The sequence below is a fragment of the Struthio camelus genome, chromosome 1 (genome assembly GCF_040807025.1).
Source record: "Struthio camelus isolate bStrCam1 chromosome 1, bStrCam1.hap1, whole genome shotgun sequence".
In the NCBI taxonomy this organism is placed as follows: Eukaryota; Metazoa; Chordata; class Aves; order Struthioniformes; family Struthionidae; genus Struthio; species Struthio camelus.
Window position 1 is genome coordinate 221,743,188 of NC_090942.1, and position 14,370 is coordinate 221,757,557.

The following is a 14,370-nucleotide window of genomic DNA, read 5'->3' on the forward strand; positions in this document are numbered from 1 at the left end:
ACGCTCCTGACGCTTCATATAATTAAATGGACCTTACCTAAGATGGCAAGACCCGGCTTCAAGCTATAGGAGACATATGTAGGCAGATTTCTGAAACCATCTATTGCTGCCAATAAATATGAATAGGATTGGGTTTAGTTTCAATCAGGAATAAATACAGGGATAACAACCCAAAGCTGAGAAGTCAGCAATGAAGTTAACAGAATGGCTTGACCACTTATCAAATATTTGCTAAGGCACTTAGATGCAAACAGATATCCATCAAGGACACTGGACATCAGCCATCTAAGAAGTCATTGCCTAGACTCCTCCTACAGTCATCGGGGAGTGACAGTGCCTCCAGAAAGGGGGGGGGGGGGGGGGGGGTAATACCATACTGACAGCTGTTTATGGTCAGCAGGACAGTAACACTCTCAAGAAGTCTCCTCTTGACCACAAGGGCAACCTAAGGCAACTAGTTCAGGCTGGATGACAAATGTTCAGAAGGCAACATGATATAAGATGAAAAGTACTCTCGGCACTTTCTAAGCAGGACACTGATCACTATTGCAGGCAAGTAAAACAAACACAGAATATGTCTAGCTACAATGGATTAGGCAGTTAAGCCAAGGGCTCTTTTCCTGTTCCCTCACCTCCCTAGAGGTGTCAATGAGAAATAAAAAACAAGTTTTTGGTTAAGTAGTAGCATTTACAGAGAAATACAGAGTTCAAAAACACTAGGTTGCTATCAGTTTTCCACGAAAACAAACAATTGACAGAGGGTCTCTGTTCTATTAGCATTTTCCAGGAAAAGGCTATATTGTTACCAGAATTCATAGCACTGCATCAAGGCAAAGTCTAGAGAAAGATATGCTTTATTGTTAGCATCATAGTTCGTGGAATTATCAAAAAAGCACGTCACACTAGAAAACTAACATCCAACTGCCTGGAAGCTTTAGAGACCGCGAAATAGCCTCACTAGTGAAAAAAGTTTGGCTTGCTCCACTCTAAGGTACAACCTTGACCTGAATTACCAAGGGTGAGCTGATTCAGCTTCTAGCCACAATTACTTGGTCAATCTTCTGAGACAGCAAACAGATGCAAACACCTGTCCAAAAAGAATAGCCTGTGACAAGTCTAAAAAAATGACTTGATGAAATGTCATCAAGCCATAAAGGCTTTTAGTCATCAAGTTGGATCAGACTAGAACTAGTTACGTAAAGGAGTAAGCCGAACTGCGATTAGGAAGCAGGTTTTCCAAATTAAAAGAAAAAAAATGGAAGAGAAACTCAGATTTACTGGATATTACAGATAAGAGAATTACATCAATCTCATCATTTCAGTTGCATCCAAATCTCAAAAGCCAATTCATAAATAGCCCAACTTCGGTTCTAAGTTTTACTGGCAGCACAACTGCAATGCAACTACCTATGGCACTTTGGCCATTTTCTCCTAAAATTATTAATTGCTCACTAGTCGACAATTAGTCCATTTGGGTAGTCTTAACCACCTAAGGCGCAGGACATCTAAACTCTCATATTTACTGTGTAGAGTTGAAAGTGATTGAAATATGATGCATAAATATTTCTAAAACTATTGTCTTAGTGAAGAGATTCCAGTTGCAATTTGTTTGCAGTTTTAATAAAAAGAAAGTTTCTTCAGTCGGATTCACTTGCGATTATTTAATCTGTCTGCAAGGGGCTCACAGAAACTGCAAAGCAGTACGAAAGACAGAATACAATTCACAGGCTCAAATATGTATCTTTTCCTCCCCACAAAATGTTTCCTCTGAGGAACATTACTGGATCACAGCTGGTCAAAATACTAAATCTTGATTGTCTGGCCAAAAGCCAAAATCCACAGCTACAGCTCTTTGGTATGAGAATACTTTAAAAAATAACTTAAACACCATTTGATCTTTTTTGTTGCAAACTATGACCTCATGGCAGTAAGAACGCTAAATGAAGGTGTTTAAGTTGGTTTATAGCCATCTGAAATGTTTGAAGCTTCAAGCACAGCTCTGAGCCAATATCATGTCAACTGTGCTAAAAAGTAATAATAGTTTCTCACCTTCTTAGAGATTACTGGTTAAATAACACACAATAGTGACAGGGCTGCAAAAGAGGCTGCCAGTACGAAATTAAGGTGAAATCGCGTCTTCTGGCAGCTAAAAATTCTGACGTACACTTAAAAAAAAACTTCATAAATTATGCTACCAAAGTTTAACTCAAACATTAAGTATATGAAGCAAGAAGTTAGAAACAAATTTAATGATTAAACTGGGCATGCAAGTATTTTGGGGTAGAGCTTTTAAATAAGAGCCCAAAAGGAGACCTCTGACTACGGACAAGAACTTCTGAAGGAGTATCTCTCATTTGTCAGCATTAGATAAACCTACTACCTAATCTAGTCACTCACAAAAAACTCCTTCTTATTGGACTGTTCAAGTTTGCACTGTGCTCTGTACCTACTATTAGTAATCACAAATACTATCCCTCAGAAGTTAGAGTAAACAAAATTAAACCGAAGAACAGGAGAGAGTTCTGAAACAACCTTATCATTTGATGTCATGTTAAGCATGACCTAGAGAGCCTAATTCATAAAAGAAAAATCTGAGTATGCAAAAGAATATAAAACAAGTGTTCAAGTACAAAATGTACAATCTAAATCTAAGCAAAGTTCAGGTCTCTCTTACAAGCTGGAACAAACTGCACACCCAAGAGAAAGAATTTAAGAGAAGAGCTGTTCAGGGCTTTCTGCATGAACAAAAGCTAATCTTAAAAATGAGCTGCTTTTCTGGAAGCCAGTGAGCCACCAAGACTAAAAAAATTGGAAAGAGAACTATTCTCAAAAGGAAACAGAAAAGATTCGGGGGACCACAACTAGGATAGTCTAATCAAAAACAACTTTGGCTCATCATCTTTCACCTTTAGAAAGTCAGTCAACATCCCGACCTGATAACAGAACAGATAAGTTTTGGCAGTTCTGTAGCTTCCATAACAGTGTCTGCAGGAACCAACAGAGCTACCTTGATTTTTTTGTCTGTGTACAGTATAAACAATATTTTGCAGTAGGGGGAAGGAAGAAGAAAAATTCAGCAGAACATAGCTGCCAGGAGAGCTATGAAGAGGGAAGTAGAGCTTGTAGACCTTGCATCAAGTAGAACTTGATGCAATAAATCATACATGTTGCAATGTGAAAACATGTATTAATCATTTAAGTGTCATGCCCGAGAAACCAAAACAACACAAATCTCACCAGGCAAAGGGATCCAGCAGCAATGTAATTAAGCCTTGATGCAAAGGCACTGAACTCTGCAAACCTACAACAGGGCCAAGGGTTGCCTCAGAGCTACAGGCAGAACAACAGAATTCATGAAAGCCTTAAGTCTTAGTAGATACTTTAAGGACAGCCGCCAAATCCACTCCAACAGAAATGTGAAAAAGGTGGGCTCTTCTACAGAAGCGAGACTTTACCCCTTAAGATAAAGAAATTATTTTGTTTTGAATCGAAGCTGATGCTTACCAGAGATAAAAAGATTAACATTGAAATAAACAGGGATTTAAATTACCCTGAATACCTAGGGCATTCGATTCAGCTCTGGACTGCAGAGAAATGCAGATGCCACTTGACAAAAGCAACAAATGAGGAGTACGCGTGGGCCAGGAGTTCAGGTGATAAAGACAGCGAGTCAGTGTCATTTCTGAAGGTTTCCCTCTTTCCCTCAGGTTCTTCCTCAAGCAGACCCACATAAAAACAAGGACAGCTTGCCCAACAACAGTCCCATAAAAAAAAAAACACAGGAGCTTCTCTGGCCTAAGGAAACCACAGAAAAAAGGTTTTAAACACCACATCCAGTGTTTACAACATACATAGAGCAGCTGGTAACTGGCAAATTGTTTGGTCAAAAATGGGCACAGATTTGACCTATTAAATCAAGGCTCTAATTTTTATTTGTGAAAGGGACAAAAGAATCTCTGGTCAGGAGGTCTCACATCATTTGCTGCCGATCAGCACAACTCAGTAATTAAAGCAGAAATCAACATAAGCCCTTTTAGCACAACCGGAGTTCACCAATATATGGGGAACTAACATCGCTATTTATAGCTATTTATGTACACATACATGTGCAAATGGATTATAGATACAAGGGAACGCAACACGTGCATTAAGTCTCAGCATAGTGTTTCTGCAAGCAACAGAGTCAGTTGTGCATTGAAGCTTTCGGATAAATTCAACTTGTACCTGGTGATTTAATAAGACATTGTTTTAAAATAGGTATTTAGGCATGAACTTGACTTTCAAGAAGAATAAACAAACTTTTCGTTTGAGGAAATAATTTTGCACTCTCTCAAGTCCATAAGCAACACCTTGCAAGGACAAAAGGCCATGTTTTCAAATAACAACATTGCCGTGCACAGAGATGACGGCTCCACAAGTCTAAAGCAGTTTTCCTTTATTTACAGGAACAGATACGTCCCTGCAAAACAATCCTGTTCAAAGAGAAACTAAGGGCAGCATAAACATTGATGTTTATCAGTGTAATTCTGATTTGAGAGAACTTAATTTCAGCAAGACTCATCTAGAGCGCTGATAAAGGAAGCTGAAGAACAGCAACTGAACAACAAAACACAAACAAGGTAGTACAAGTGAATTTGTAAGTAAGAATAACCCATCGTTACCTCAAACGCTCTTGCTCTCATCCTGCAAACAAAGGATATCCTGGAAATACTTTGCTGCCTACAGTGTGTAGCAGAGGGTATCAGATTACTCACCTACTATATCCTGAAAAAGGCAAAATTCCTTCAATTCTTCATTTTAACAGCTGGTGGCTTTTATGCTTACTTAAATATATGTAATCTGATACTATCCGCCAGACAGGGGGCATCTGTACTCCGCTATGTCTGCGCCCAACTGCAATGCCCCATTATGAAAGTCTAGTCGATCTTCCCCTTGAGCTAGACTCCCCGTAAAGGCTCATTTCCATTTACATTATTAGGAAGTACTAAGAAGCATTGTTTAGAACCATTAGCTTTTTAAAAAAGTTAAAAATGAACAAGTACGCATGCAAGTCTTGGAGGTGAGAAAGCAATGAGGTGCAGATATTTGGGTAGGGCAGGGATGGGAAATGAGATACTCCCAGAGAACCAGGCCTAGTATTCGTACATGTTCTGAACTATTGCCCAGCCAAAAATGTGTTTTGTCTCGCTAATGAGTGTATATTATCTATGGGAGGGAGGGGGAAGCTATATGAAACCAAAAATCTCTAAGGCATAGCTAAAACTTCCATTATCAATGGAAGCTTCAGTGCTAGCGTGCGCTAGAAGGGAGAAGAGACACCTACACTTTGGAATTGGTTCCCATTTAACACGTCTTCACCCATCTCTGCATCCAATCTTACTCAAGACTGAAAGAGATACCCACCACCTGCACCCCTTCCCACTCTACTGATCAGTACATACAAGCGTTACAGAAGCCATGATGAATTCCCACTACAGTTTAAGTGTTTTGGCCTCTCCCAAGGCACAGATAGGCCATTTTCAGATTTGCTTATGGGACTGCACATCATTTTAGGAATCGCTTACCCAGTGCTAGTAGAAGAAGAAAGGGAGGGAGAATCTTTTTGGTTAAAGTTATTCGCAGTATAACACTGCACAAGCGACTGAGCTTTCTTTGCTCAGGGACTATTTACTCCCAGGGTTTTGTTGGTTTAGTTGAATTTCCATCGGGCAACACTTTTCACAGTGTTACTCAGAGGTTTTTTTTCCCCCCCCTGTTCCTGTATTTGTTTTCCTTTGTCAAAACTCTTCCAAATCATATCAAGTACTTTGGAAACTAACTTAAGTCCCTTGGATCACTATTTCAATGCCAGGAATGAAGGATAATACAAAGGCAAAGAGTGACGTCCTTTCACATAGAAAGAAAAGCTGGAAAAAGGTATGTCACAATGAAGTCCCATGGGATTTTAGTTACTGTTACCCATTGCAGCAGAATATTTGGCCTGAAGTTCCAATATATTGAACTGTGCTACTCTGAGGCACTAACCATGTTTGAAGCCTGCTCTTATAATTTAACTGGAGCAGCAGTAAAATGCTCTTTTTGTGCATAAAAGCATATGTGATCACACATTATTTCAGAACCGTTCCCCTTCCCACAATCTGTATATTGCAGGAAAAAAAAAATTAAAAAAAAAAACAGAAAAACAAGACATGTCTTTAGAGCTTAGCAACATTTTAGGAGCCTATTAAACAATATAGTAATAACGACCTTTCTGGAAAAGTAAGCTCCTTTAAAGTTGCAGAAGGCTGTATATCAGCAGAGCTTGGACACTGTTTCTCAACCTAAAACTGTTTATCACATAACACTTAAAGCAGTATAACTTTCTGCATGAATTTAAGACAAGTATTCCCATCACCAAAATCTACCTCATGATATACTGTCTCTCTATTCTTGTCACGTAGAGCATGACAAGAGAATAGTTTGCGTTACGCTTGTAATAGAGGCTTTGCTACTTCTGTTAGCTTAACATGGAAGGAATTCAGATATTATATGAATAGCCCTCAAAAGCTAATAACCAGACTGCTAAAAAGAGCAGCCGGTGCTATAGCATTTAGTGTCATTTCACATCAGATTTAAAAACAAGTTTCAATCAGTTCTGAGTCTGTTAAATGCCATATACCAGTCCCAAAACACTGAGGCTTGGCTATTGGCGCTTAGTACTTTGCAATCCTGTGGAGAACAACTGGTTTCCTTTAGAAGGACTGGAGCTTCCCTCTAGCAAGTCTTGCCTACTTAGCATAATCTGTACCAAAAGAGAAATGATTTTTCCGATCAGCTGGAGCACTGAGGGAGTCCATGTCCATCAACAGAGCACGACCAAGGTTACCTTGCCACCTGGACAATATTTTAAACACCCCGGAGTACTCAGGGAACCCTCACAGGGCTCCATATTACACAGGGACCACACAAATCTGGTGTAAATTTTGGGCAGCAAATAATTAACCTAGGGTTCCTAAAAATAGCGCAGGGCACACGTCTGGGTGAGTTCAGGTGCCCCAGAAATGAAGATGAGAACGCAGGGCAAAATAATTGTTTAATGTAAGAGGCTGCGTGAGTGTGCATAACTCATAAGACCATACTTTAAAAATATATGAAGCTTCTAACACACGTAGAAATACAATTGTTAATGAATAGCCTCAATTTCAGTGGGTTTAAGGAAAATTGCTCAAGCATCATGCTCAAACAGCTCCTGCAAAAGAAGCTTAGACTAAGTTCAGTCTTGTTACTCAGAAACCAGTCTACTTTGGTTTTCTGCAGATAGTGGAGAGGGATTCTGCATCCTCCAGACTGAATCAGAGCAGAAAAAAAAATTCCCCTAGAAGGCTACTACGACCTTCAGTTGTGAGTTAACATAGCTTTCCATTTAGCAACTACACTCAACCTGCAAAAACTATATTCACTAGCAGCAAAGGTACTCTGTATGAATTGCGTTGAGTATAATTCACAGATTCCTATGCAGCTCACTTGAATTATACTATAAAGCAATAACCTGGCCAGTATCTGGCCTCCTAAGAGCTGTTCTACAAAGGGCTTGATACCTTTCTACCCTCCTGTCCTTCCCAGGCTATAACACCACAGAAGGTGCATCTGCTAGAAGCCCTGGGATACAACCTTAAGAGAATGATTATTTCACCTCCGAGTTTAAAATTAGTCTTTACCTCCCACACTTCTCCCAGAAGTGTTGTGGGCCTATTACATGGAAGATGAGATTACAAGAACAGTGAACAGTAGAAATTTGTGGACATCTTAAGTGGCCTGCCTTTTAAGAAAGTAGCAATCTTCACCAAGCTTTTTTTTTTTTTTGAACTACACTCTAAAGTTTAGTTGTTTTGTTTTTAAGCATCTACCTCCTTTTACCCTCACTCTTTAACTAATACCAGTGAGAAGCTATAGAAGATACTTACCATCTAACCATTAGCCCGAGCTCCATGAAGTTTTTCAGGTTAGGAAGAGTTTGCCTTAGATCTGGAGTACTCAGCCCATGTTGATATCTAAGCTACAAGGACAGAAAAGTTTAAATTAGCATGGCTTTCCAAGTCCCAGATTCCAATGGATATAATATTATGCTCATTTAATTTACTAGCTTTTCAGTGACAGTCCAAGAAAATCAAACAATTACAACAGATCTATTACCTTAAAGGAAAGGTTTCATTTAACGCTCACATAATCTCATATTGGCAAAATCCACCCAAGAACAGGGTGGATTTTTTTTTTTTTTTTTAAATCAGTCAAACCAACTGTTAAACCTCGTAACACTTTTTGCCCATTTCCTATTTGTAACAGGAGAGTAGCCTCACAGCTTAATAAAAAAAGGTAGCTATTAAGTGAATAGACCAAATCTCAATGCCCTACATTCACCGATTCTAAAAATCCGTGAGCAAGTGTCATCCGTCATGCTGAATGTATCAATGCAGCAGTGGAATTATCACAGTAACATCAACTAGCAGAACCACACACCATCACACAACCGAACTAAATCTGTGTTCTCATAACAATTTATATTGACATTTAAGGCAATGGATGTTCTTCCCATAATTAAACCCAGCACTCAAACACAAGGCAGCGTAGCTAAAACAAAAAGGCTTTCAACATTGACTTACTTTAACACAAATATTAATTCCAACGTGGCTTTGAACAGAAATTAAAAGGTTCAGTACACTGACTCCATGAGAACGCAACACACTTTTACCCTCAGATTATCAAATGAAGTACACATGACAGTGGTCAGTGTCACTGCTCGTGATTAAAACCTACTCATTTGCAAGGTCCCCAAATTAAAAACACCTCTTAAGAAAAGGGAACATGGAAGGAAAAAAATATATCTGTTTTTTGCTTTGTTTAGAGCTGAAAACGTCAAGGAAATTTAGCAGTGAAATATATCACTCGTGTGGTTAAAAAAAAATGGAAAGTATTCCTAAATTCCAGTATTTTTAAGGGATGCTACTGGAATGAAGCAGTGCCAAATTGATACACAGTTGTCAACAGATGTTATGTTAAAGTCCTTGAAGTCACAGTTGGCCCAAGATATACATTTACAGTGACTACACAAATTTGATGCTGAAAAAGCTAGGTGCTGAAACATATGAAACAGTCCCATTTAAAGTTAAGTGTGTGTTTTTTTGTTTTTTTAGAGCTGCACACCTGTTTTGGTAATTTACAGAAGTAGGGTGTAAGAAAGAAAGATTTCTGACTTAAACCAAGAGCTCTCCTGACTTCTCTTAAACAATGAGCCAATCAGTTTTTCCACAAAAAAAAATAATCTTGAAATCAGGAACTATTTCTATGCTTGTCTCAGTTTTAGAAAGAAAAATTGCTTTGGAAGAAAATCATCCTCACTACTGCATTGTACAACAGGAGGCTATTTATTACATAGTTTATTATTTCCATATGGACATGGCCAAATCATTTGGTGGGCTTGGATTCATATTTTCTGCTACAATGACAGAACCTGTATTAAGATAACCACACAATATAAATTAGTAAACGATCACCACATTCTCCTGATGAGATTACAGTGGATTTGGTTAACCAAAAAGCTGGCCTGGGGCAAAAGAAAAATAAAAAAAATAAAAACTAAAAGACATTACGTTTGTTTCTTCTACTACAATCAAATGTTTATAGAACACCCTTTAATAGCCATCCTTATACTCTAAGGTTTCATAGCATAAAAAGAACTGGATTAAGGGATCTCTGTTTCAAACAGCCAAGATCAGAAGAATATGAGACGCTTGTATCAAACATGAACAAAACACATCGTTTCTGCTAAAAAAAGGTCACATTGCAAATAGTAGAGACACATGGTAAGAAAAGTAAGGATGCAAGTTTTGTGAAACTTCTGTAAAGTTAAATCCATCACATTCTTAAATTGCATTTTATTTCTGCTTTGTAATTGCTTAAAAACGAAAAAAATATTGCCTTAAGTGCTTGCACTAATACAAGCCGAGGTTAACGTATTTACAAAATGAGCCTACAGGCAATTAGTCTCAGAAGCTGTAGAAAAAATTGTTTGCCTTCTAGTGACAGAAAAATCAGTTGAAGATCAGAGCCATCAGCCACTTCACTAAGGTTTTAGTCTGCTTCCAAAACCACCTCTTCTGTTAACACAACACGGTTAATTCTGACTTTGCAGCGGTTTGCAACCCAGTCTCACATAATTATCCAAAAAAAAAAAAAAAAAAAGAGAAATCTACCCCTATTGCATGAGAGAACCCACTACGCGACTGTGGAAGGAGAAACCCCAAGCTTTCTGTTGCTTAAGAGCAGAACTCCTCTTCCTCCTGCTCTTACCCTCTGCCAATGGTGCATCATCAGCAATGACTGCTTTTTCTCCCTACTTTCCAAACCCTACGCATTTCCCATCCACCTTGCCTTAAGCTTAATCTTTTCAATAGCCAACACCACACATACAGGCATACAGGGATAGCTACTCTGCACAAAGAAACAGTAACCACCGGACCTCAATAACCATCACCTGTGACCTATAGGTCCTTATAGTAGGATACATAAAAGCACCATTTAACAGAGAAATCATAAATTTAAAAAGAGGAAAGTAGCGAGAGACCAGCTTTGCCCTCGAGAATTAAAAGGAACTCAAAGATACAGATTAGCATTATGAAAGATGTAAAAAGGAAAAAGGCAAGGAGGAGAGCAATGAAACGTCCAGTCTTGAGTAGGAAAGCAAAAGCAGAAAGAGGGGATTGTGTGCTGTCCTGATTCTCCTAAAAAATCAAGTTCCAATTTCAGTTGTTGCTCTTCAGTATCGTGGATCTCCACTTGCCTCACACTGAGTTTCCAAAGGTACCAACTACGTTTGCAAAAGCAGCGCTTCAAGACTAGATTAGATCGTTCCTTCAGGGTATTAGGGACCTGGGCCATCCTGGCTACCTGAAGAAAACACGCCTGTTTTAATTCTGGTGAACAAGCGCCCAGGATTTGTGTTCACACTTTTATTATGCATTCTCAATAGACCGGAGCTGTGAGGACTGCAAGTCACTGATGATGCTCCAGTTATAAGATATTAGTTGCCTTTTCCTTACCAATATTTAGCAACTATATAGAGCTTTGTTTTCCCAAGCACTGTACAAAACATTGCCTGATCAAACAAAAACATTTAGTAAATTAACTGGAAAAAATAAGACAAAGACACCAAACACTTTTGACAGGCGTTTAAGTCTGCTCTCGTACCAGTTACTAGAAACATTCTTACTCCACAGAAGCAGGATGTAGCAAACAAGGTGCATCTTAATTTACAAACACTTCAAAATACAAGAACTTAAGGGTACCGATACTAAAAATAACAAAACAAACCTCACCTTACAATTGTTTTCAATTACACAAAGATATAGATTAATTCTTTTTACTCATCTCAAAAATGGGGAAAGCTTCAACGCTCTACTAGGCTTGGCTACTTTTGCTTCCATGTTAACTGACATTATTCCAAGTTATTTAGAGATGCATATAAGTTAATAAAATGCAACTTCGGGGGTGGAAAAAAAAATCTGATGTTCATTCTTCTGAAAATTTTTAGAAAACAAATCTAGATTCACCCAGTTTGATCCCTTTTTCAGAAAACTTTTATCCCAGGCTTCTGACACTAAACTCAGTGTGATAACACTGAGGATTTCAACGCTGAAAAGTCTGTGCAAGGTAGACTGACTATATTTGCAGCTGTCAGTAAGTAACCGTCTAGAGAGACTGCTTTTGTAAAACACGAATTTTGATCTGCCCTAAGACAATTTCAGGAAGGGACTATGCAGACAAATTTGAAGACATAGCAGATTGAATTATATATCCAGGCCAACCCTGACTTTACTGAAGACCAGCCTATCATGCTGGTAAGTGTTTTATATTATGCTTGCTATTTATTCCGACACGATAGATAATTATAAACGTTGAAATGAGCTGCATTTAAAGCATGAGTCTCAGAGTCAAAAGGTAGCTCTACTCTTAAAACTTGCATTAACTTTCTAACATAAAGGTTTATTCTTTTAATTTCACTTGAAGGCTAAGAAAATTGTTCCAGCTAACACAACAGCAGCATTAGCAGTAGGTGAGGCATGACAAACAAGTTAACTGTAACCAACAAGGCCATAATTAGTTTAAACTTAACTCTTCAGGAAAACTGCTTATTTGTTCCAGCTTCTATCTGAAGTTCCTTCTGTGCAGCTTCAGCTTCTACTGGAACAAAAGTTATCAGCCCCTCAAGAGTGAAGGGCTCCATGCAGATCTACCTTGAGCATCTCCAAACTGTTACTGGTGTGCAAGCATTTTAGAAGTAATTTATTTTGTCAATTAGAAAGATGTACTTAATCAGTGTAATTAAAGTCATGTCAGACGGCACAAAAGTTTATCATCCTTTTAACAACAACACTTGGAAGATGACACATTCAGTCAGATTATGAGGAGTGCAGCTACCTCGTTGATTAACAAATTAAAAATACAAGCTTGCATGGGGCTGGTTACTCTTAAGCCCATGAGATACAAGTACTAGAATTAAAGTTATTCAATTAAGTTGGCTTAAAAAGCAAAAATACAAAAAACTTTTTTTGCTATCTTATTTCCGGGTAATAGCAGATTGTATCTGAGATCAAAATTCAGGGTTATGTCACTAATGAATTCTCTTGAGAAGAATACTACTCTGAATTTCAGCATAAAGAAAAATAGCTTCTTCCTATCCCTGCTAATTCCTTTAACAGCATTAAAGGATTAAGGGTATATGAGCATAAATATTTACTTCAAACCAGAAACCACAGAGTACCTGGATTACTATATCCTTTACTGGGAGCTCACGAGGACTCCAATTTTGAGATCGTCTGTTCATTATTTACCATATTTTGTTTCCCTGGCTACATTCATCTTGTTCAAAGATGCACAGGAGCTGACTTACAGCTCAGACTACGTTAACAAAGCATATAATATCAATCATTTCAATACTTATTGTGCATAATACTAGAATTCACACTGAGGCTTACAGCATTTTTTGTTTCACTTAGTCTCAGACTAAGACACTTCAGACAACAACTACTCAGCGTAGCATCCTATTCTACCAGCATTTGTATCAGTTCAAGCGGTGTACACCATGCACGTCCATGTACTGTGAGGGCAGTCAAGAGCAATTTCGAATTATTTTCGGTTGAATTAGGGTTTTTTCCTCGATAGCATCAATAACTTCAGAGCACATCTGTTCCACAAATGTGAAAACATAAACAAAAATAGAAGCAAAAGTGTTCTTAGTCAAGTTCACAATATTGGCTAGAAGCCAAGCATTTACAGAAGGTTTTCAGAGGATGTCAAACTCTGGGACTCAAATATAAAAGGCAAGTTTTAATGAAATGACATAGTTAATTGCTTTACAAGATCCTGGATGATTTTTCATAGCATGAAGGAGTACTGGCTGGGATTCAGATGACTAAGCACCGCAATAATAAAAACAAAGTGTTGTTATAATGCCTGTTGCTATACAAACAACCTTGGGGGATCACTGAAATAATGCCTGCTGCTATATAAACAGTTGTGTGTGTTTATACCTTTTGGGGAAAATTATAAAATTGAGGTTATTTGTACTCTAACATGTTGCTCGCTTACGTTAAGTCTGTTCTAGCTCTGAACAACTACGCGGGTTTGCTGAAAAACCCTCATGCTCTAACATCAGTGAAACACATCTTGCTATCAACTAGCGCTTCAGGCAGTGCATATTGGAACTAAGCATTTAAAATTCACATTCACTTTCATTTTTTTCATATTTAAAAGACTTACTATATTACAACCTATCACAGTTTGGAAGCAAATATAGCCAAGAATTGTTTTTTTGTTTTGTTTTTTGAGGCTTCTTGGGAAGTGGTAGAGGAAATAAAGCAATATAGGAAGTATATCGGAAAACAGGAAGCTTATTATAAGTCTTCAAGCAACATTCAACCTTGTTTTCAGAAGGAAAAAACTGGACTGCAACAGTAGCAACAGAGCTCATTCAAGTAAGAGGAAGCATTCAAACACAAAGCTATTTTTACGGAAACATCAGCTTGTATCTTGATATGCCAAGGGCTGCCTCCCTCTCCCAAGAGGATCTCAATGCTGTTCAGAGGTCCACCCTGAAAAACAGATGTTTACTTGGCAATTCTTTTAAGAGTACTAAATTAACATGAAAAACGAGATATGTAAACAACCTTGAAGACCCATGTCCTTCATTAATCCATAGAGTACAAGTGTTAAAGTTCTTCAAGCTGACCCAGTGTGCATAAACAACAAAGAAAAAGCCTTTCAGTAAAACCATCTTAAAGAGGACTCTCACCACAGTTTTGATTTAGCAATAACAAATAAGGCATACAAACAAAT

General features: G+C 38.1%; 1 protein-coding gene across 1 annotated transcript in view; it reads right to left on the reverse strand.

The window, feature by feature from the left end:
- The window catches only part of UVRAG (UV radiation resistance associated), a 97,879-nt gene that overhangs the window by 5,663 nt on the left and 77,846 nt on the right, over window positions 1-14,370 (reverse strand). Inside the window, exon 14 of the mRNA XM_068930738.1 lies at window positions 7,944-8,035. Coding sequence (XP_068786839.1) covers window positions 7,944-8,035 — 92 coding nt within the window. The remainder of the gene's footprint in view (window positions 1-7,943; window positions 8,036-14,370) is intronic.